Source organism: Pholis gunnellus (genome assembly GCF_910591455.1).
Source record: "Pholis gunnellus genome assembly, chromosome: 4".
Taxonomy (NCBI): Eukaryota; Metazoa; Chordata; class Actinopteri; order Perciformes; family Pholidae; genus Pholis; species Pholis gunnellus.
The window spans coordinates 23,051,378-23,072,319 of NC_136530.1; the positions used below are offsets into that span (position 1 = coordinate 23,051,378).

Here is a 20,942-nt window from a genome sequence, read left to right on the forward strand (position 1 = left end):
AAGCGTGGCACTGAGAAGACACGTGTAGCAAAAACTGGGGAAAGAAAACAGTCAGAGAAATAGTCTGAATTATATTTACCACGTCATGCAAATAAAAAAGTAGAGTCTTCAAACAACTGCAACAGATGTGAATGCAGCAGATGTAATACATATAGTATTAGGAGCCCTCAGGTTTATGATAGGCTTTTAAATTAAGGGGAAACAACTAAACAAACACATGACACAGATTCAAGATATTAACGACACAGTTATGTGCATGCAGACATAGGGCTAAAGTGTCTGTAAGTGTATTCATGTTAGCCTACACACATGCCTGTGAGCCTTGGCTTCACTTTTTTGGGAAGCTGTCCTCCACTAGAAAGTCTACGGTCCAAACCCTCCAAATGCTCAATTTACTTTCACATAAGACAAAGGATGGTAGTGTTCCCATGCATGACCTGAACGTTTGGTTCCCTCCCGATTTAATATTGGGACATTGACGTTCAAAGGAAGCTGTAAAGCAACATAACATCAGGTAGGTTCTCCATGGAGACATATGTGTCATCATTTATCAAATAGTGTAACCTATTTCTATTTTCTAATAGTCAAAGACGTACTAAAAATATACTTCCATAAAGCAAGTTTCCTCCTCTTTGATAGGGCCACCTGTCACTTGCATCAAACACCTGTTTACCAAACCAGTGCATATACAACATATAACATGTGCACCATTTAAATCTGAAATACTGTAAGTCTTCCTCGGCAAATCACACAGACAAACTATGAAGCTGAACCAAAATACATTACATGTGTGTTTCCCCCCCCCCACAAATTGTACTCCCTCCTTGTGTACATACGTTTTTCTGGTCATCGACTGGAGGTGACAGTTTACCTGCTGGTATTATTTAACGTCAGCATTTACAGTCCAGACACCCTCGTGCAATCTCCGTGCTGATACTCACCTGGCCTCTCGGATCCGACGGGGTTTTTCAAAGTCCAGCCATGAAACAATGCGAGTGCAGCTCCTTTCATTAAAAAAATAAAACCATTTAAAAAAGCCCTCTAGCTGTGTCAAATGAAAAGTTCCACGACGCAGAAAATAAACCCAGAGCCCCGTTGGTGAGAAACACAGAGACAGGAGACGGAGAGTGATCTGCCGCGGGCTTGTTGGGCTGCGACTCTTTCTACTCCTGTTCGGAAGAGACAACAGCGCCCTCTGCTGGTACCACTGGCCACCAGTTCGTACTGTGCATAGACCTACACCATTTTTAATTATTTTACAAAAAGATGCATGTGACAATATCTGGATTACACTTGATGTTTTTGACATGCATATGCGTATGAGCTGCATTTCAAATTGGTATGTGTTAGACACGCATAGACCGCATGTTATATGAAGTCTGTACGAATGTGTGTGTGTGATGGAAAATACACGCTCAGGGCTGCAACTGACAATTATTTTCATCGTCTGATTATTTTCTCCACTCGTTGCAGTGGCGGATGAGGTATTCGGGTCACATACAAGTTACAGTACAACAACATTAAAATACTCTGTTACAAGTAAAAGTCATGCATTCAAATCCTACCGAAGTACAAGTACAGAAGTAGCATCAGCTTTGTGTATAGTTTAAGTAACGGCAGTAATAGTAGTGGTTGTGCATAATGTCCCCTGTAAGTGACACTATTAGAGTGTTGATACTGATGCATCTACGTCAACTTTACTGTAGCAACTGCAGTAATATCTCATGCACTTTTACCTTTCACCCCAAGCTTAAGAAAAAAAAAGTTATAATACAGTAGAACGCTGTATTAGCATAGTCCGATATAGGGGGCCCAAGGGCGCAGATTTAAACCCCCATAAACCCCATAAACCCCGTAAAAACAAAATCATTATTAACCAAGTTCAATACCTAGTGAATGTTGGGCTTCTGGGGCGTTGTAGAAGTTGCTCCTCTAATCTAGACTCATACAGCATCTTCATATAAGTTTCATTTTCTCTTTAAACTACATTTTAAGTCATGTATGAATCACTGCTAGTTGAAAGTTACATTATTCTAGACCAGGAGTCTCAAACGTTTTTCAGGCCAAGGACCCCCAAACTGATAGAGATGGAGCAGGGACCCCCAACTATATATATATATATAGTATAAAAGTGCCATGTATAAACATACCTCTTTATTGTGCATTCAATACTAAGCTATTCAAATACACAGGTTCATATATTCATGTTTTTATTTTAAACATGTGAAGATACAGTGAGTAGGGGGGCCGTGCCACTGCCATTTAGAAACATACCTTGTCAGCTGATACCAATGCCAATATCAACAATTGCATGATAATCATGTTTTCATTTTAAACATAAATGTGGAAACGAAAATGAGTGATGGCCTATTAGTGCCACTGCCGTGCATAAACATACCTGTTATCTTGCATACAATACTGAACTATTCAAATAATGGACAGATTTATGTTTGAAAAAATAAATTAAAAAATTGTCAACCAAAGATTTTGCGGACCCCCTGTTGAAGACCTCCGTTCTAAACAGTCTGTGTTTTACAGCCTGCAGTGTTTATAATGTAATTCTGTTCTAAATGTTTCAGAAGCATCAACAGTAGAATGAAATAACAAAACAAAGGAGGTTTTCTGACGGTTACTCATCAGCCACCTTCCCAGTGATCCTGTAGGTCTCGGTTGGACCCTGCTCTCCACGTGTCTGCTGGGTCTCTTGGCTTTCTGGCTTCTCCAGCACCTCTGTCAATAGTAAACATATTCTTAACATTTGAACATCTAATACGTTTACCAAGTAAAGGTCTCGTTTCATTCTCTTGTCTTTTTATTTGAGAACAGAAGCACCTATAGAGGCAAATGAGAAAAAAAAATGATGATCCATTTTCTAAGTCTGATCTAAATAGTTTTCTCTCCTGCGTTAATGACTTAAGAACAGATGAAATAAAAAATGTTTTGCCAGGATAATTGTGTTTATTGTTGTAATACTTATTTCGGACACAAGCGGCAGAAGTGCACCACGACCCCATGTTTATAGGACTAAAATCATTCACGTTTTCTTCCAGGTGAGTTTTTATTTCTCCATGCACTCTAAACACAATGTGCATATATTATTTATTGGCAAGTTAATGTATTATTACTGTCATGTCTTTATTTTGACTAAAACAGTATTTTATCAGCGCTAATCTGCCATTAGGGACATTTTAGTCCTATTATGACATGGTGTAGTGGTGCACTTCAGTCTCTTGTCACCAACATTTGTATTTCAACTATACTATAGAAAATATCCTGTTCGTAAGTCATAAACACATGAGAGAAAACTATTTAGATCAGATTTTTTAAAAATAAATCTCCAGATTTTTCCCCCTCACTTGCCTCTCGGGGCTTCCGGAAAATTCTAACTATGAAATGAAAATGTCACGGACCTGTTTGTTGACCGTTTCCTGACTTTTTTCTGCCGTGCTTGTGGGAGGGCGCGTAGAGGAAGATGATGGTGAAAACATACAGGTTCCACATGCCATAGATCCCTGTGAGAAAAGCACTGTGGACTTGGAAAGTGTAGTCTCCCCAGTGCCAGTGACCCGCACTGACCTGGTGAAACATGGAGAACATTTGGAATAATTACATATCACAACAGTAAATAACAACAAAATGACAGACCTCCATGTTGATCTGTAGAGGGGTAACACTTACTTGATTTAACATGAAGAAGACGACCGTCATGGCGGCACACGCTAGAGTTACCAGCATCAAAAACTTGAACCTGAAGATTATACCCTGCCAGAACCAGCAAGAGGGATTAAAAAAAACTTTCCAGAATATAGTTTTGCCTATTGTGATTCAGAAACCAACAAATCAAACCTTGTAACGCAGTCTCCTGGCCTTCGGCATTGCAGGAAGTTGCTGCATTTTCCCCCCAATGTTCCTGAACACACAACGCACCATGCCACACAGGGAGAGGAAGTACAGACAAACGGAGACCCCCGCCATGATGATGAAGGTACTCTGCGAGACAGTCAAGGAAAAAGGCCTGGACGTTTAAAGCTGGTTCCAAAGAGGCAGACTTCTTCTGATGCAGTACTAGTATCTGAAGGATACGGCCAGCTTCATCCCAATATCTGATGCCCAGACACTGTAGAAGGGGTTGGTCAAATGAACCCCCCTTTTTTTTTTTTTTAAAGAAATAAAGCACATTCATATTTAAAGAAAGTTGTACACACAATAAACCTCATCAAAAGCACGTCACTACCTGTCGCTCAGGTCGAATACGAGGAGAAGAGACGAGCCAAACATCACCAGCCCAACCTGCCACCAGTACGCCGAGAGACGATTCCTCTGACTTTGGTCCTACAGGATCCGTCGTCGAAAAGAAAATCTGCATTAGCGGCCATGGAAGTGTGGAGAAAGGTACAGTAGAGAGGAAGTACAAGGTGCTAACCATGAGGTGTTCGCCACAGAAGATGACCCAGAAACAGAAGAGTGTGGAGTAGAAGGCGCCCTGTTGAGCATCTTCCAACAGCAGCATCCACGTCCACTCAAAGCCCAGGGAGAGCCACTCCGCCGGCACGTTGAGGAGCGTCATGGAGACGCCCAGAGCAAAAATCGCCCTGTACGAGACAGACGCATGCTATGAAGGCTTGCGTTCTGCTGCAGGCCGAGTATTGACCCGGTTCTACCAGGCCGAACACGCACTTAAGATGGAGCACTTTTCATTTCCCACCCCGAAGCACCGCATACCTCTTGAAAGTGGTTTTAAGTCTGCATTGAGTGAATGAAGAGCCTGGGCTGCACTCACGAGTTTCAACTTAAGAGCTCTAGAGCTGTGCGTATAACGTCACTCTACCTTGAAAAAAAAGTTTGATTTTTTTTTTCTTTTATCTGAAGGCGGTACAGAGACTTAAATCAAATGAACTCAATATGAAATTTAAAAAGATCACAAGAATATAAGTGCAAAACAGAAATGAAGCAATACATTGTGGAATTTAAAAAATCAACTTTAGTATCATAACCTTATAGTGTTTGATTTATTTATATTTATATATATATATATATATATATATATATATATATATATATATATAATATTTTAAATGTGCCCCTATAGCAGGCTAACTGCCTGCAAATAACTAGCTTTACAAGATGTGACATGAAACAACAAAACTTTTTTTAAAAAGACATGAATTTATTTTTTTAGGTTGAATTTATTCCTTTTCATGATGATGAGTTATTTGTCTATTTAATACAGAACACTTTAGGGTTCCATTTGTTTGTATTTTTGTAATGCTAACGTGGCTAAACATGACTTGTGCTAAAAAGTCAAAGCAGTTGGTTTGAGAAATCCAATCAGCCATTCTTTCTCATCGACTCATACTTTTCCAACAGGACTGGAGGTCTTGCTGTGAGGCTGATCCTGTGCCAGTACCAAACTGTTGCCACAAGTATCCAGGGACTGAACACAGCCTTCATGCTGATCCACACTTTAGTGAAGCCTCCATTCTGGTGGATGCCCTTAGAGAAGGACATTAAAATGTTTGAATGAAACGCATGCACGCTTTGAGATTTCAATTCAATCAAAACGTGCGACGGAAGTTCAATTATAAGAACTAAACTCACCACTACATGGATGTCTTTGATTTCTCCAATTCCAACATTCACCGTGTCGTTCACCGGCAGGCGGAGGTTGATCAAAAAATATTTGTGGGCCACACTTCCCAGTTCCATGAACGGTACGGGGTCACAGTGATAAAAGCGGCCTTCGTTTTCATAGGTCTGCAAAAGCGTGGACTGTTACAGGTCACCCAGCAGAGATGTGCTAATGCCTTTTACATGTATTAAACGCAGTCATGCAGGTTTGTACCTTCGGGACGGCAAATATGCACCTGAGGGGCCTCTGCTCCACTGAGTGAAACTTTGTGGTCCACTCAGATGTCAGATCATCCCTGTAGGCCAAGCCAGCGTCGATAGTGATGAGGACATCATCCTCTGCACGGACGAGATTCGGTTCATTAGATAGTCACAGCAAGAACTGAGGAGCTTGGACCTATATCATTTCAATGCATGACTAACACACTTCTCTTACCAATGTGATTGATCACCTTGAAGGCGATGTCAAACTGTAGAACAGCCAGCATGTACTGAAACCAGGGACTCATCTCCGCGTTGGGAAGAGGTACGTGCACGGCGAAAACAATGTCGTTGGCATACAGCGTTTTTGCCAGAGGCTCGTCGAAACTGTGGATCTGCTGGCACCGGTTCGATCCCCACGGCGCCAGCCAGCCGCGCGCCCTGTGCCGATTAATGCACTTGGTAGCCAAGTAGCGAATGGCACTGGTGGGACTGGGAGCTACGGCAAAAAGGGGGGACACTCCATCAGAGACGTGTGGTTTGAGTACAGACTCAGTATTTAGTGAGCCACCTTGGGAGTAGACGGTTCAAACACGCTTCCAACACACAAACCACATGCAGGTTACATTCTAGAAACACTTATTATATAACCATGTAAAGAAATCAGACTACTTACCGATGAGGGCTCCAACCATGATGGAAAGAACTTGCAAAACAAGAATAAAAAAAACCAAGAAAACCAATTTCTTAGTGCTCATGTTCTCTATGATTGCACCGGACATGTTTGAGAGGATTTGGAGAAGTGACGTGCCAAGCCGTGCTCCCAATAGGCCAAGTGCTCCACTGCTGCTCGTCTGCCTGCTCGCACACATCTGCCTCTCCCCAGGAGACAAATCATTTTAGGGCTAGTGCAGAAGGGGAGGGTGGGAGTAACAGTCATGCGTCTAGATACAGAACAATAATCTAATTTGGTTTTCTAAAGACATAACAAAAAGACATAACAGTTGTCTATAAAATACGATTCCTTTATTGCTTAAAGAATACAACTTCGCAGCATAGGCGAGTGAATGTGTATCACAACCAGGTTACTTGTCTTTACACTGAGGATTGACCACAGTCACAATGCACATGTTTGATACTGCACCCGAAGAGAGGGGAAATAACAAATTCAGCCTGGATATCAAAGCATCTTACAAAGTCAAAGGTTAATAATCCTTAACATTGTTTAGACTGACCCGGAGTCAGCGACGAGAAACGCCTCAGCACCTACACCTTTAAAAAAAAAAAAAAACACACCGACTCTGGGCTGTTAGTCTCTCCTCTATCTTTGGTTCTATGAGACAAAAATATAGAGTTTCTGAAACGTGTAGCTAATTAGCAATACTGCGGGTGGTTCAAGGTAGAAAGGAAATGCAACATAAAGCATCTGAATGAGCTAAAATTAACCAAAATGTCCATTTAACTCTCTACTTAACAAAAAAAAATCCTATATTCACTACCCCTCAAATGATCCTCTGTTGAACAAATACATCAAGAGAAGGTAGAGAGAACCCTTTCTGTAAAAGTGACCATCAAACCACAAGAGAGGAGAAATCGACTGCTCTGAAGTTATTCTAAAGCAGTTCTCCTAAACCACCAAAAGTGATCTAGTACAACGGATAACATAACTAAGCTGTACCCAAAGGGGCAAACACTTGTTGCATTATCACCAAAATTCACCGACATATCCCAGGCAACCTCTGCCCTCAGTGTCCACAACATATCCAGAAATCTACAACGCAGTCACAACATAATATCAAGACAATTAAACAGAAGCATCGTGGGGAAAAGGGGTGGGGGGAGATGAGGCTGATCAAAATCTCTGCAGCCTCTCAATCCAAATCATTATCGGGTTCTGGTGTCTGAACGTGAGGCTATCTTGAAACCCCCAGTCATCGTTCTCTTCAGTGTCCATTGCAATGTGCATTATCCATGTTACACTGACGTATACCGGCGGTCAAACACGCCTCATGTCTCTGCCGATGACAGCACTGAGGGATTCGTGTGCCAGCGCTGTCCCAGGAGGGGATTCGGACGACGTGGAGTGGCGTCCTGGGATCACATGTCCTCGTCTTCGTCTTCATCCTGAGAGGAACTGGCCTGCTGGGCGGCGCTGGCAGATGCTGCCGCCATCTGTGCCTGTTGGGCGGCCTGCTGCATCTGCAGCCACTCTTGCTGGGCGAGCTCCGCCTGCTGCTGCCGCGCCTGCAGGAACACAGTCAGACCAAAACAGAGACATGACACGAGGGAAGGCGAACAGAGAGCTTATTTGGCGATTACAAACGGATTGTGATGGTGATATCTGGTGTGAAATTAGAGCTGGGAAACTCAAATATAACAGAATTTTGGACTCAACGATATTAAGACATGAGAAACTTTATCACCATAAGGTTTTATAAGGACACTGAGGCTGAAGAATAATGCAATAGACCAGAGGTCCTCAACCTTTTTTGCTCCATGGACATGTAAGACAATATTTTCACGGACCGGCATTCAACGTGTGGCGGCTAAAAACGCCGAAATAAAATGATACGGTCGGCATTAAAACAAATAAATATGCATGAATAAATACAACTCACAATAACGCTGAATCAGTGGGAGCCCTGAGCTTGTTTCTCTGCAACAATACGGTCCCATCAAGAGGTGATGGGAGACAATGACACCTGAAGTGTTCCTCATGTCCAGTCTACTTCGTTAAGTTTTGATTGCTGTCACTGCAGAAAATCCCGCTTCACAAAGAGGATGTGTGAAATGGAAGCAGGGTTTTCAGTGCTTTAGTGGAGATCTCAGGATATTCGCCACCGTGATTTACAATTTCCAGCAGCTGATCCTCCTCTGTCGCCACATATTATGCAGAGCGGGTTTGGCGCATCATAAATACTCTGATATTTAATTAGACTCCTGATATTGTCTGTTAAATGAAGATTTCGTTTTCTTGAAAGTTGTAGGCTCTTCTTCTGTCACCTTAGTGGCCTTTTCCCCTTTGCAAAGAAGCTCTCCAAAAGTGTTTAACTCATTTTCGCTAGTTTGCGGGCTTCATTTTTGAGGTAACGTATCACGTGACCGAGACAAACGTCTTGCCATGTGTCAAGAGGCGGTTGAAATTGCGAGAGAATCCGGTCATTTTTCAAAATAAAACTTAAAAAAAAATATCAATAAAACGGAAATAATATATTTATTCTTTCTGTGCGACCCGGTACCAGATGACCCACGGCCCGGTGGTTGGAGACCACTGCAATAGACGACTTAGATTAGATGTGTCATGCAAGAGTAGATTGTGCATTTGTAATATACAGATACAAAGCGTAACTAATCACATTTGTTTTGAGCCCACGTCGCCCTGACATGACCGCTACATATCCATCTACAGAGCCACTGCACACTGTACCACAATACTTCAACATGTTCCAATTGTGACACTGACACCGCGGCGGATCCTCAATAACAGGTGTTTTTAACAGCACTATCTCCTGTCCCTTAACAGAATCTATAAGAATAGAGTCAGCTTATTAACTGTGAAAGTTGTCATGCTGCTCCATGAAACACATAAATATGAAAGGGAAAGAATGTCTCAATTCAGTAAACAGTAAATATTCCACCTTGCTCACAAATCATGTTTACACTTAAGGTAAAATACATATACTTGCTTAAACTACACCTCTTTTTCTTATATTCTGGCTTTTGTACCCAAGACTGTAATAAGTAATCTAATATTTTTTTCAAATCGTGAATCTGAGGTGTTTCAAACACTCATAGAAAAAGGTATTTTCTTATTATGTTTTTCCTCTTCACTCACACATACCAGGATTGCAACCGTACAATACACCATACCTGTATTGCAATCCCAATCTTATTGTGGGCATCATATTGCAATAATGCACTTACTTCAAGCCCGGACCTCCACAATTGATGTACAGTAAAATGCAGGTGCTCGTACACAGCATACATACATAGAGAAATGTAGACTTGTTAGTATTTTCGGATCATACCTTGGCAAACAATTCCTGTTGTTGCCTGAGCAGCTCTTCCTCTGGGATGCCCAGGTTCTCCAGTCGAGAGCTGGCCTTCCTCCTCTTCAGAGCTACAGTTTTACACTCCTGCAGGACGTCCTTCACCTCCGTGATGTACGATGCGAAACCGAGGCTCTCTAGAGCTGTGGTGCGAGAACAAGAGGCGAAAGCGAAATAATTAGTCTCAGTGGTTTAAAATGCTTGGCTGGGAGAGGGGCACACCCCCCTCTTGTATTCCTCAAGACATTAGCTGGTTGTTTTGCAAAGGACGGGGCAAACATGGGCCTGGACTCACCATTGATGACATGCTCGGGAGATATGGTCTTCTTGTCGGACTTGTTGCATATCTCATTGGCTTCAGAGGATATGAGGTGTATGAACTCTGTGCAACAGTTAACCACAAGCTCCCTGGCGTCGTTAGCCACTCGTACGTTGGGGAGAGTTTCTTTAATCATCTTGTTGATGGCTGCTCTTGGGATGGTGAGGTCGTCGTCGTTTCCAGAGGAAGAAGCCATCGTGGCAGGCAAATGACCACAGAAATGAAAGCTCCGGCTCTTGGCTGGGTGGTGAAAAACGTCAGCAGACGATGACGGGCCCTCGCCAGTTAATGGACTTTACTTCCCGGGTCAAGGCAACGTCAACATCAATTTATATGTCATCAAGAAATAAGACGTTTCCTCAAAATGAGCTGGTTGGCTAGCTTGCTACATAAGCTAACAGCGTATTTTACGTGTTAAAACAAACTAAGTGCAGTTTCTGTTGACCACCGCTGTTCCACGGACTGCGACAGAAAATAAAAGGTCCAAGAAACGAACAAAAAATAACACAAAATTGTTAATACTGGGGGAAATGTATGCTTAGCTAGCTAGCGACCAAGCTAGCTAGTAGCTGTGGTCCCTGTCACAAGCAAGCCGCAACCCAGAAGACAAGTGAAAGCGGAGTCTGAGAGCATGGCTAAAGCTAGGCTAACAATTAACTGCTCCTGCCATGTGTAACTAAATAGGTGTCACGGTAGAGATGACAGCAGAATGAAGTTGCCACAACACTACAATATACTCTTCCTTGCATCGACTACCTGAGCCAAACATGTCAAAATAGCTCAAAGCTATCAGCAGTTCATTTACAATTTTGTATTCTGGGTAGCATTAGCTTAAATTTTTCCGGAAATGACGTCAAACAAAGAGCCGGATAAGGGGTACTTCGCTTCTTCTTCGAGGTTTTACGGCAGTTAGCACCCATAACTGCCACCCTCAGGTTTTATTCTCCGTCAGCATTCCTCCCTCGGTATCCATTTTTTAAAGTCCAGTCGTGCTTAAATAAACGTAATAACCACTTCCTCCCGTGAGCACTGTCTCCACACTCTTATATGATTTTAACGTTGTCCTCTTCCCGTCCTATTTTCCGTAGTTCTGTCATCGTTTCTTGCAAATGTCCTGCATTCAAACAATCAGATATTCTCTTATTAGATTCGACTTCTATGCAGAGCAACTGCGGACAATGTTTGCCGGTCCTATAGTCCATCTGTAAAACACGTTATACTGTCTTTACACTTCTGTTCCCTATAACTATAATATTTACTCAGATACCAAGAGGAGTTGGATGTCGCCCAGCAAGTGTTTACCGCCATCTGTTGTTCACTTAGTGAATTCACACTACACATTTTCTATTCTTTTTTTAATAGTCTATTGTTTTCTGCTCTCCTTCTACATCCCAAGAACTCTTGAATATCTTGTACGAAATGTTTCTCAGTGAAAGTCCCATGTGGTGAGGCTCAGCGCAAACAGCTGAATCTCAGATTAGGCCACATGTGAACATTTGACATAATCCAGGTTCACAAACACACAATATAACAGACATAACTTAAAATAACTTGAAATGTAAACATCACCTCTCAACAAGGCAGCGTAACCATCGAAACACTTCATCTGATGCACTGACTTTGCAGCTGCCCTTCAAAGTTTTGCTTACTACTTACATATTGTGTAATAAACGGCTTGGAGGCTTAACGAGTTGAGAGAGTTATGCTCGTCGGTTAAATGTGCCAGGGTGTGGTTTAAAACCTGCAGCAGGAGCTCACAGACACATGTGTAAAACATTTTTTTTTAATTACATCCGCACAGTTATTTTTAGCTTTCATATTTTTTTTGTTCACAATAATCCCTGATTCTGTATTTTGCACAGCTAAGAATACAATTCAAATGAAACGAAGGAAAATGGCACCAGACCCACACATGGATGAATGTATCTCACTAAATACAACATGACACTCTAGTTGCTCTTGTCCTTTTCCAAGGTAAGGTAAGGTTTCAGCTTCTCCAGCGCAGAAGTTTGAGGAAGTTCAGACTGGCGTTGAAGACCTTGTCGTGTTCAAACACCATTTTGTAAAACGTGTCAATGGGGAGGTCGCCGTTGGGGTCAGCATATTTGAGTGTGATCATAGGGGTGTAAAGCATGTTTGTCTGATGACGGAAGGGGGGGGTTCTCCATGGTGATGATCTTGAGAGTATGCTATAGGAGGGGAAACACAGAGCAGACATAAGCCAGAGGAACAGACAATGCACTGCGACTCATCTCAGTTGTGTTAAAATGATGAGGTGAAGAATGTCTGAGGACGAAAGATGCAATACTTCTGCTACATCTTCAGCAGTCTGCCCGAGGGATTCAAAGATTTGATTGTAGTTCTTCAAGTAGATGTTGGTGAACATGTCGGCAGTCACTGAGTCAGCTTTGCTGAGGTCGGTCTTCATGCCCTACTCATAGCTCTATCAGGCTGATACTGAGGACAGAAGGACAGTACAAACATCCTCATGTCTCACCCTATGGGAAGCCGAAGACCAGCATGCTAAGTTGAAAGGGAACTGAATGCTGCAGAGATACTTTTAATATACTGTATTTAATGGTAACCACCCTACAGAGCTATTCCCTTTAATATGCGGTTACTGAATGATGCCGTGTTAGCACTTGCCCCAGACCAGGGTGTGCTGTGGTGTGGTTAGTTTTATTGCCACGACATACTTTGCCTGGCACTTGTTCCTCTCAATGCTGGGTCCGGTTGTGCAATCTGAGTGTGCAAATACACAGATAAGTGTCAGTTCGCAGCCATTTACATGTCGTTTCTGAAGGGGAATGTTGTTTTCTCTATGCCGTGAGCACAATTTGAATCTCACTGAGAAAGCTACACGGAATAAAAAGAGCAAAGCGTGCAGTGCATAGACAGCGTGTTCTGCAGAAGCGGCGTAAAAGAATCATCTTACTTGAGATTAAATCTCAGGGCTTGCACTGCTAAGCTTTCCCAAAAGCCTTCCATTTCTTTTGATTTTCTTACCTCCTCAGTCCAATAAACAGTTTTAGAAATACAGTTGTCAGTTATAGCAAGGTTTTCATTTTTTTTTATTTGGCAATTTTACCCATGAACCTTTTCTTCTCATCCTTTGCGATGCGGGCAGCCAAGGCGAGGCCGATACCAGAGGAGCAGCCTGTGATGAGTACCACCTTCCGGGTCATTGTGTCTGGTTAGTGTTTGTCCTGCAGCTCCAGCAGCTCCAGCAGCTCCAGCAGCTCCAGCAGCGGAGAACGATTAAGAACAAAAGAGAAGTGAGGTGCTGGACGTCGAGGAGGCTCCTTAATCCTCAGATCTGCATCTCAGCAGAAGTCTTGTGCACATGGGCTAAATATTACCGTTAAGGCCGGCCTACACATGGTGCTGGTGCCTGGTGAGGGTTTAGGTTCATGATAACAAGTTTATTGCTGCGGGGAACGGGAGTGAGTTGACTCACAAAATTTGACAGAAAAAGCACAGGGTCTTGTTTGAATAAAGATATCCAATCAGAAAAGACAATCTTCAAAAAAGGGTCATAGCTTTTTATTCAAATTCAGAATTCCTCAATCTATATTTGTCTTAGCAAACTAGGCTGTAAAAAGGGAAATGTTTTGTAAAAATATACATTTGTTTTGTCGCACACAGAAACACATTTGTGACGTTTTAAAATGAATCCCATACATGACGATCTGAACTTGGGGAGAAATAGTGCATCACGTTCCACTGGATCGTAAACAGTTTTTCAATTTAATGCATAAGACAGAATGAAAACAAAGCTTACAAAGAAATTCCAGACCCGTTCCCTGCAAATATATTGTAGATACTTTGTGTGATGAATACATCAGGGTAGCAAAATGTAATGTGACATCTTTAATGCATCTTCACCCAGACAGAACATGCCAAGCTTGACTATTGTTTGAAGTCCAACGACATGCGATAAGTAATTAATCTTCACCGGTTTTCTTGCAGCTTCGTAGTTTTCTATTAATGCTTTTTGATCTGTTCTTTCAGGCACTTCAAAAGATCTCTGTCCCACATCTTAGGGTCCCAGGCATGGAACCAGCCGCTGAAGGAGTGTGGCTCGTTCCCCTGCTTAATGGTGACGATGGGGACTCCGGAACGCCCAGAGGGGTCCGAATTCAGATATTGTTCGGCTGAAAGGAAAAGAAGGATGCATTCGTTGAACAGATTCTCTTATGTCACTTCTCCTCATCTTTAATAGCTGTTTGTCTTACCAATCTTGAGAGATCCAGTTTTCTCCGTCTCATTGGCATCGTTTCCAAGCCAAATGAAGATCTAGGGGGAGAAATAACCAAAGGGATTTATGGATACGGCAGCAAGAAAAAAAAAAGAGATCTGCGAGAGCTGACCCTGGATCGTTTCATTCAAAGTGAAGGCAACGTACCTGATTCCAGGTGTCCAGAATCATGACATCATCGGGTGCCAGATCCATCTGTGTGAACTCGCCGGGTACCTCCTCTGCCTAAATATAGAGAAGTGCGTGTTTATGAAGTGGCTATATGAAAAACAGGTAAATAATAGGTAAAAGAAATGCATCAAATAAAATAAACAACAAATTCCCCTTAATGAATATTAAATAGATGAAAACCTAAGATACTCACTACCAGCCTGCCGGTCTTGTTTGAACAGCCAAACAGCCTTGGAGGCTTAACTGTCTTCTGCAGGGCCAAAGAGGTCTGGTAGTCCTTCTTCCCACCGAGTGCTTTCCAGAAATGAGCTGACAACAAGGAGAAAACAACAGTTTTCCACAGGAAATATTTTGCACTGCAGTGATCAAAGCCCCCCTTTTTTTCCCAGCACTTGCTCACCTGGCTCCGTGGTCTCCTCCACCTCAGTGGCAGTTCCTCCAAGCAGGCCGGCGACATACTCGGCAGCAGCCTCCTCCTCTGGCGTCGCCCCCTTTCCCTTCCACACGACCAGGGAATCGGGTGACTTCAGCACAAACACGTCATTGGTGTTGAGAGAGGAGGCAGTGGGCTCCACCTGCGTTCCGCGAGACACAAAGAGAGGGAGAATTGTGTGAATCGCTCATCATGAAGCATCAGCTAAGGCGCATTCAATGTGATGAACGAAGCTGACCTCAATAGCCCGCGTGGCTTTGGTGGAGCTTCGGCGGATATGGAAGAGTCGTGTGCTGCCGGGCTTGCTCTCGCCAGACTTGCGGGACGTCCCGCCCATGTGGACCACCAAAGGGTTGGCTTTAAACATGCTCACAAGATGGGGGGGTTCTTGGCCCTGAGTGACACGAATCTGTCGAGGTACAGCGGGGGCTTAGCCAACAAGCATGATGAGCGCCTATAGGAGTCATTCTCCCTTTGTGCTTCAGTAAGTCATTTAAGGAATAGTTTGCTTATTTGCTGTATGGCTGAGAGTTAGATGAGAAGATCGATACCACTCTTATGTCAGTCCGTTCAATATGAAGCTGAAGCAAGCAGCTGATTATCTTAGCTTAGCATAAAGACTGGGAGCGATCCTACCAGCACTTCTAAAGCTCACTCATTAACACAAGGCTAGCGGTCTCCCGCTGTTTCCAGACTTTATGCTAAGATAACTGGCTGCCGGCTCTAGCTTCATATTTAAAGCCCATCTTCTCATCAACTCTGGCCAAGCGTATTTCCCAAGAACTATTCCTTCAAAGAAAAACCTGAGTTCTACCACAAATTGTTTTCACAGTAAATGTCTCACCTGGGTAGCTGCTCCACCCATGGAGTCGTCCAATTGCACTGTGAGAAAGGCTGAAGCAGCCAGTTCATCCCCGGTGCACTTTCTCCCTTGCCTAAAGAGAGCAAAGCCATAATTTATTCATAACTCATTCAAACTTCAAGGAAAATTAATGGAGATATTCACTGCTGTGTCTGAAAAGCAAGGCAGTCAACTGCCACAGCAAATCAATTTAGTTGAATCCTATATGAATGTAATATAAAAACAGACTCCAACTGTTTATGTGTGGATAAATGTCAAGTTTCTATGATTTACAAGGTGCAACAAGGGGGATGTTGGGACCATTTCGGCGTCTGATTTGCATATTTTTTTACTTTGCCTTTTATTTTATTTCCCACTATTTTTATTCTAACTTTATTATACAGTATATCCTCTTGCATTTATATGCCAGTCAATTGTCTGCAAATATGCATCTGCAGAATGTAATAAAACACCTTCAAAAGGTTGGTCACGAGTAGAATATCTACTTAAATGGCTCCTGCATTTGACCTCATCATTCGTTGATATTGTGCTCACGTGGTGCATATTCCTAAATAAAGGGGGGCCAGTAGAGGCCCAGAAACTATTTCTTTGCCCTGGGCCCCCCTAACAGGTAGATCCGGCCATGCTGAAACGTTTGCACTCACCAGATGTAGATGATATGCTTCTCTCTGCCTCCACTGTTGTAGGAGTACAGCACCAGGTAACAGTCGCCTCCATAGAACTGTCCATAGGTGGATGGGTCCACGGGTTCTTTATCCTTTCCTTCCACGCGCCAGATCTACGGACACCGACCATTGTCACATCTACACGTTGATGTCTGAAGCAATGAATATCTAGCATGAGTGTAGTCTGGCCAGTTACCACACCTTGACTTTCCCGGAGCCATCGTCCACCATGCCGTGCTGGGCAGCCATGATGTTGTCGCTGTGGAGTTTGGAGGCGTCGAAGGGAATCTGCTTTATTGTGGCGATGCTACCAATGGTGTAGGCCTCGCTCGGGCCAGTGGTCTCGTCCTTGTCCAACCAGTTGAAGAAGAACTGCTTGAACAGGGTGGTCTCGCCCCCCGCTGGCAGTATCTGGATCTGTTCATGTCAGAAGTGGACAGACGAGCAGGCATATTCATGAACAGGAAGACAAGATAGGGAGGGCGAAGTTCTGGTAGCAGACTTTCACCACGTTGCCACATTACCTGGGTATTTGGGGAGTAATTCTTGTCTTTGATGAACTTGTTTGCAGCACCCAGTGCTGCATTGCGCTCATCTTTGTTTGCATCGCTGCCTATAGTTTGGGGTGTGTTACAGTGGTTAAAGATTACAAACTCTGGTCCAAAATATGAATGAGTCATGTTTTTCCTAGTTGAAGAGGAAGCACAGAGCGCTGACTAACAACTTGTTGCTATGAGTGGACTAAGCATTGATGAATACACAAAACAGAAGGATCCATATAAGAATATATATGCCGTGGTGTTATACCTTTCCAGACAAATATCTTCTTGTTTTCTCCATTGTCCAAGATGTAGCATTCACTGTTGGAGAGCATGTCTTGCTTGAATGGGTTTTTATCTGCCACCATAGTGCCTTTCATGGAGCCGGCAGCATCGGAAATCTAGAAAGTAGAGAGATGATCAAAACATCTGCATTTATCTAAATATTAAATATACTGTAACATAACATTTCATACACAGTCATACATTTAAAAGCATAATATTAGCACATATTTACCAGATAGAGAGATGCCAGGTTCTTGTTCTGCGTGTCGGTGTGTTGATCACTATCAGAGCCTCCTGGAGGGAGTTCGGGCTTGGCTCCAAGCACCTATAAATAAACACACGCACACAGATTGCAACATTGCAATCAACTCCTTCCTCGCTGCCGAAGCCAGACGTTCCTGAATAAAGCTGTTCAAATTTAAAAGTTGAAAAAAAAAGCTCACTTTAATGACATCCTCTGGCTCGGAGCCTTCCTCAATCATTTCTAGTTCACTACGACCTTTTCGCTCGTTGTCGCGAATCGCCATGGCCAGCTTAGTGGTCTTCAGGCGCTCAAAGACATTGGATTCACTGCCAGACCAGTGGTAGATGAACTGGGAGGAAAAGAATAAAGTTATCACTTGAAGCCTGCACTATGTTTAGTCCAACACATTTGGCTATTTAGTCCGTCTTCTAAATCACCTTTCCCAGGTCGATGATGAAGCAGTCTCCTTTGTTGAAGCTTGACCAGGAAAAGTCCACCTCCGAGGCTCTGATTGTCCGACGACCTTTAACGTGCAGCAGTCTTTGTACATCTTCTTCGTTGGTCACCACGTGCTGGAAGCCTGAGGCCACTCCCCCTTTCTTTAACAGGAGTAAAGTCAGGAAGAATAAAGCATCAGTACTATTACATTAAACTGCAGCTGCATAGTTTGTTGATTTAAAAGGATAGCCTAATCAAAGATTTAAGTTTGAATGTATTCCTTTTAAGATGTCTGGCTTATTTTTATTTCAAATGCATACTTTCCACATCTGTGATACTAAAATAAAACACTGGCTGTAGTCGGTTTTCCTACTCCTGCTTCTGGTGTTGTGGCATCAGAAAACGTGTTTCTGCTCGCCTTGTTTACCAGCTCAAACTCTCCATGGAAATCTTTAGCGGAAAACCTGAGGAAGCAACCAACCGCAACTCCAAACATTGTCCAGAATAGCACTGGGACGAGCTCCACCTCCCCTTTAAACTTGCAACACTTACAACCCCTTTAGGCTTAGCTCATTCCATTGGTTTTATTTGTTGTTGTTGGGTCCAAAGAAATTAATTAATCTTAAAAATACTGGACAAATATGTATTAAATGATTTACCATGAAAACAACATCAGTGCCTGAATCGTATTTCACCTTGTATGTGATGCCAGACTTGAAGTAGCTCAGAAAAGTGAGGGACTCTTCATTTTGATACTCAGTGAACTGTATTGGGGCTCCACCCAGGGAGTTGTCCAGTTGGACCATAAAGATGGCAGCACACCCTTTCTCATCCTGGGAAGCTTCTTTGCCTGTGGTTTAACAGATACAACAAAACAGAAAAAAATAAACAATGAATGACTTTAAAATAAAAGAGCGCATTGACAGAACAATGAGGGGGGTTTAATTATATTATAAGCCAGAGATTGTTTTGAGGTGTCGGCAGAAAATCTAGAAGTTCAATACCAAACCAGGTGTGAACTTTGTACGACGGAGCACGGGTGGTGTAGAGCAGTATGTAGGAGTCTCCAGTGAAGAAGTCTCCATAGAGTTGAGTAGGGACGGGTGCCAAGTCCATTTTCTCAATCCGCCACACCTGCAGGCCGGGCTTCTTCCCTGCACTCATGAACTCCTTGTGGCACGCCATAGTGCTCTGGGTCTGAGGGAAGACACATCTTTATTAACAAGTAACCCATCAGACCACAGCAAGTATGTCAAACATTCTCCAGTTGCAGCTTCTCAAATGTGACGATTTGCTGCTTTTTCTTTTTCTGTTCTGATCGTAAACTAACTATCTAAGAAGTTGTATTCATCACAATTTTTGGATATTTTAGTAGACTAAACGATTATTAAGTAAATTAAAATAATGGATCGTTGCAGCCCTAGTTTCATACAGATTTCTGGCACAGAGAAGTCAGGTAGCCGTTCTCGTCATGTTGGGATTCGATTGAGAGAAAAAAAAGAAAACTCTTTGAAGTCATACAAGCAATGTCCTCATTTTATTTTTTATTTTTTATCATAACCTGAGAAATCCTTGATGTTTTGAGGGAAATTAATTGTGCACATCACAAAGCATTCAAAAGTCAATCAACAGTGCATTATGTTACTCTATTCCAATTTTATTTTAAACCCCCTTCATCTGTGAACAAAGGCTCCATCCTGTATTCACTGTGCATCATTTGCTGATTAACCTGTAATACAGGTGCCGTGCAAATGACTAGAGGTGTCTTTGTATAAAGTCAGGGAAGGGAGTGTCCACTGCACTTACTCTCAAACTGCAAATGCAAATGCAAATGCACTCCCCACAGCCAAAGACTTAAAACATATACCTTGTACTGTACATTGTGTAATTATTGCAAAGTGTTGGGTGGAACATTGGGGTAAAATTGATAAAGTCAAATAATATGAATCATGCACCAGAGGAAACACGACTTAACATTTAAAGTATTTAAATCTGTGAAGCATCAACTGTTTTGCTTCCTTACGCAGAAAGAGTCCCCGTGTAACAATGAACAATGAATAATACAGGCGAATTTCTCAAAAAGTAAAACAAGCATTTGGTCTATTACTTCAAAAATATCCATCTGAATAACAGTGTTTTTTTATAGAATTCTGAAGCATTTTGCAAAAACGAGCAGATAACCAACGACTTGACATTACCTGGTGAGGACAGAAGGCAGACGCTGGGTGAGAAGAAGGAGAAACTGTTGCACTGCTGCACGTCCAGGTTTCCGCCCCGAGTGTCTGCGCTCAGGTCCCCTATATAGTCCGGAGACACATCCGCGTTGAGACGGAGAGGCGTGTCCAGTCGTATCCTGACCCAGCCCAGTCTGAAAAAGAACATTATGTAACTTCATGTTAAAAAGGTCGATTAAAAATACAATCTGAGCGCTAACTTGCGAAAGAAAACCCAACATAAAGCACACAAATCACAGAAAAACTCTTCAGTGGCATCCTTTCAATATTTCCATTTAAATCCTTCATGCTCAATCTATTTGCAATCTGTGCTGCGCATATACATATATTGTAGACATAGTTATTATTCATGATTTGCGAAAGGAAAATGATCTCAAAAATATTTATATTTTAACAACATTTTTTGTTACTAATTTATTTGAGGGGTATTTTGTATTTTGTATCAAAATACATTTTGATGTATTTTTGCCCATCTCTGAAGGCAACAATATCTGATTTGTCATCAAGCACATTGGAGTCATGTTTTAGCCACACGAACACAGGAGCTAAGCATGATGAGTCATGTTTTAGCCACAGGAACACAGGAGCTAAGCATGATGAGTCATGTTTTAGCCAC

General features: G+C 42.5%; 4 protein-coding genes across 4 annotated transcripts; all 4 read right to left on the reverse strand.

Moving 5' to 3' along the window:
- Positions 1-2,629: 2,629 nt before the first annotated feature.
- On the reverse strand, positions 2,630-6,611 carry LOC306695328 (protein wntless homolog; the record flags this gene model as incomplete). The annotated part of the gene is made up of 12 exons (XM_079158552.1): positions 2,630-2,730; positions 3,411-3,576; positions 3,679-3,762; positions 3,847-3,990; positions 4,084-4,147; positions 4,235-4,332; positions 4,424-4,592; positions 5,357-5,493; positions 5,599-5,754; positions 5,843-5,967; positions 6,065-6,328; positions 6,506-6,611. The coding sequence occupies 12 exons, from the start codon at positions 6,609-6,611 to the stop codon at positions 2,630-2,632; spliced, it is 1,614 nt and encodes a 537-aa protein (XP_079014678.1).
- Positions 6,612-6,844: 233 nt separating this feature from the next.
- Positions 6,845-11,213, reverse strand: dr1 (down-regulator of transcription 1). The gene is made up of 3 exons (XM_079158259.1): positions 10,174-11,213; positions 9,858-10,021; positions 6,845-8,073 (listed from the first exon to the last, which is right to left on the reverse strand). Exons 1-3 carry the CDS (start codon positions 10,391-10,393, stop codon positions 7,927-7,929), a joined length of 531 nt encoding a protein of 176 aa, XP_079014385.1. The 5' UTR covers positions 10,394-11,213; the 3' UTR covers positions 6,845-7,926.
- Positions 11,214-12,146: 933 nt separating this feature from the next.
- Positions 12,147-13,382, reverse strand: LOC306694920 (retinol dehydrogenase 8; the record flags this gene model as incomplete). Its single annotated transcript, XM_079157972.1, is given in 6 exon segments — positions 12,147-12,185; positions 12,188-12,355; positions 12,357-12,386; positions 12,506-12,628; positions 12,632-12,640; positions 13,293-13,382. Coding segments are annotated over 6 exon segments (459 nt in total).
- A 342-nt stretch (positions 13,383-13,724) lies between these two features.
- scinla (scinderin like a) lies at positions 13,725-20,365 on the reverse strand. Its single transcript, XM_079158145.1, has 17 exons — positions 20,291-20,365; positions 19,097-19,289; positions 18,788-18,942; positions 18,092-18,253; positions 17,854-18,003; positions 17,643-17,735; positions 17,394-17,526; positions 17,111-17,199; positions 16,788-17,003; positions 16,566-16,699; positions 15,904-15,994; positions 15,298-15,468; positions 15,027-15,201; positions 14,820-14,935; positions 14,603-14,680; positions 14,433-14,493; positions 13,725-14,351 (listed from the first exon to the last, which is right to left on the reverse strand). Exons 2-17 carry the CDS (start codon positions 19,275-19,277, stop codon positions 14,182-14,184), a joined length of 2,175 nt encoding a protein of 724 aa, XP_079014271.1. The 5' UTR covers positions 19,278-19,289; positions 20,291-20,365; the 3' UTR covers positions 13,725-14,181.
- Between the last annotated feature and the right edge of the window lie 577 nt (positions 20,366-20,942).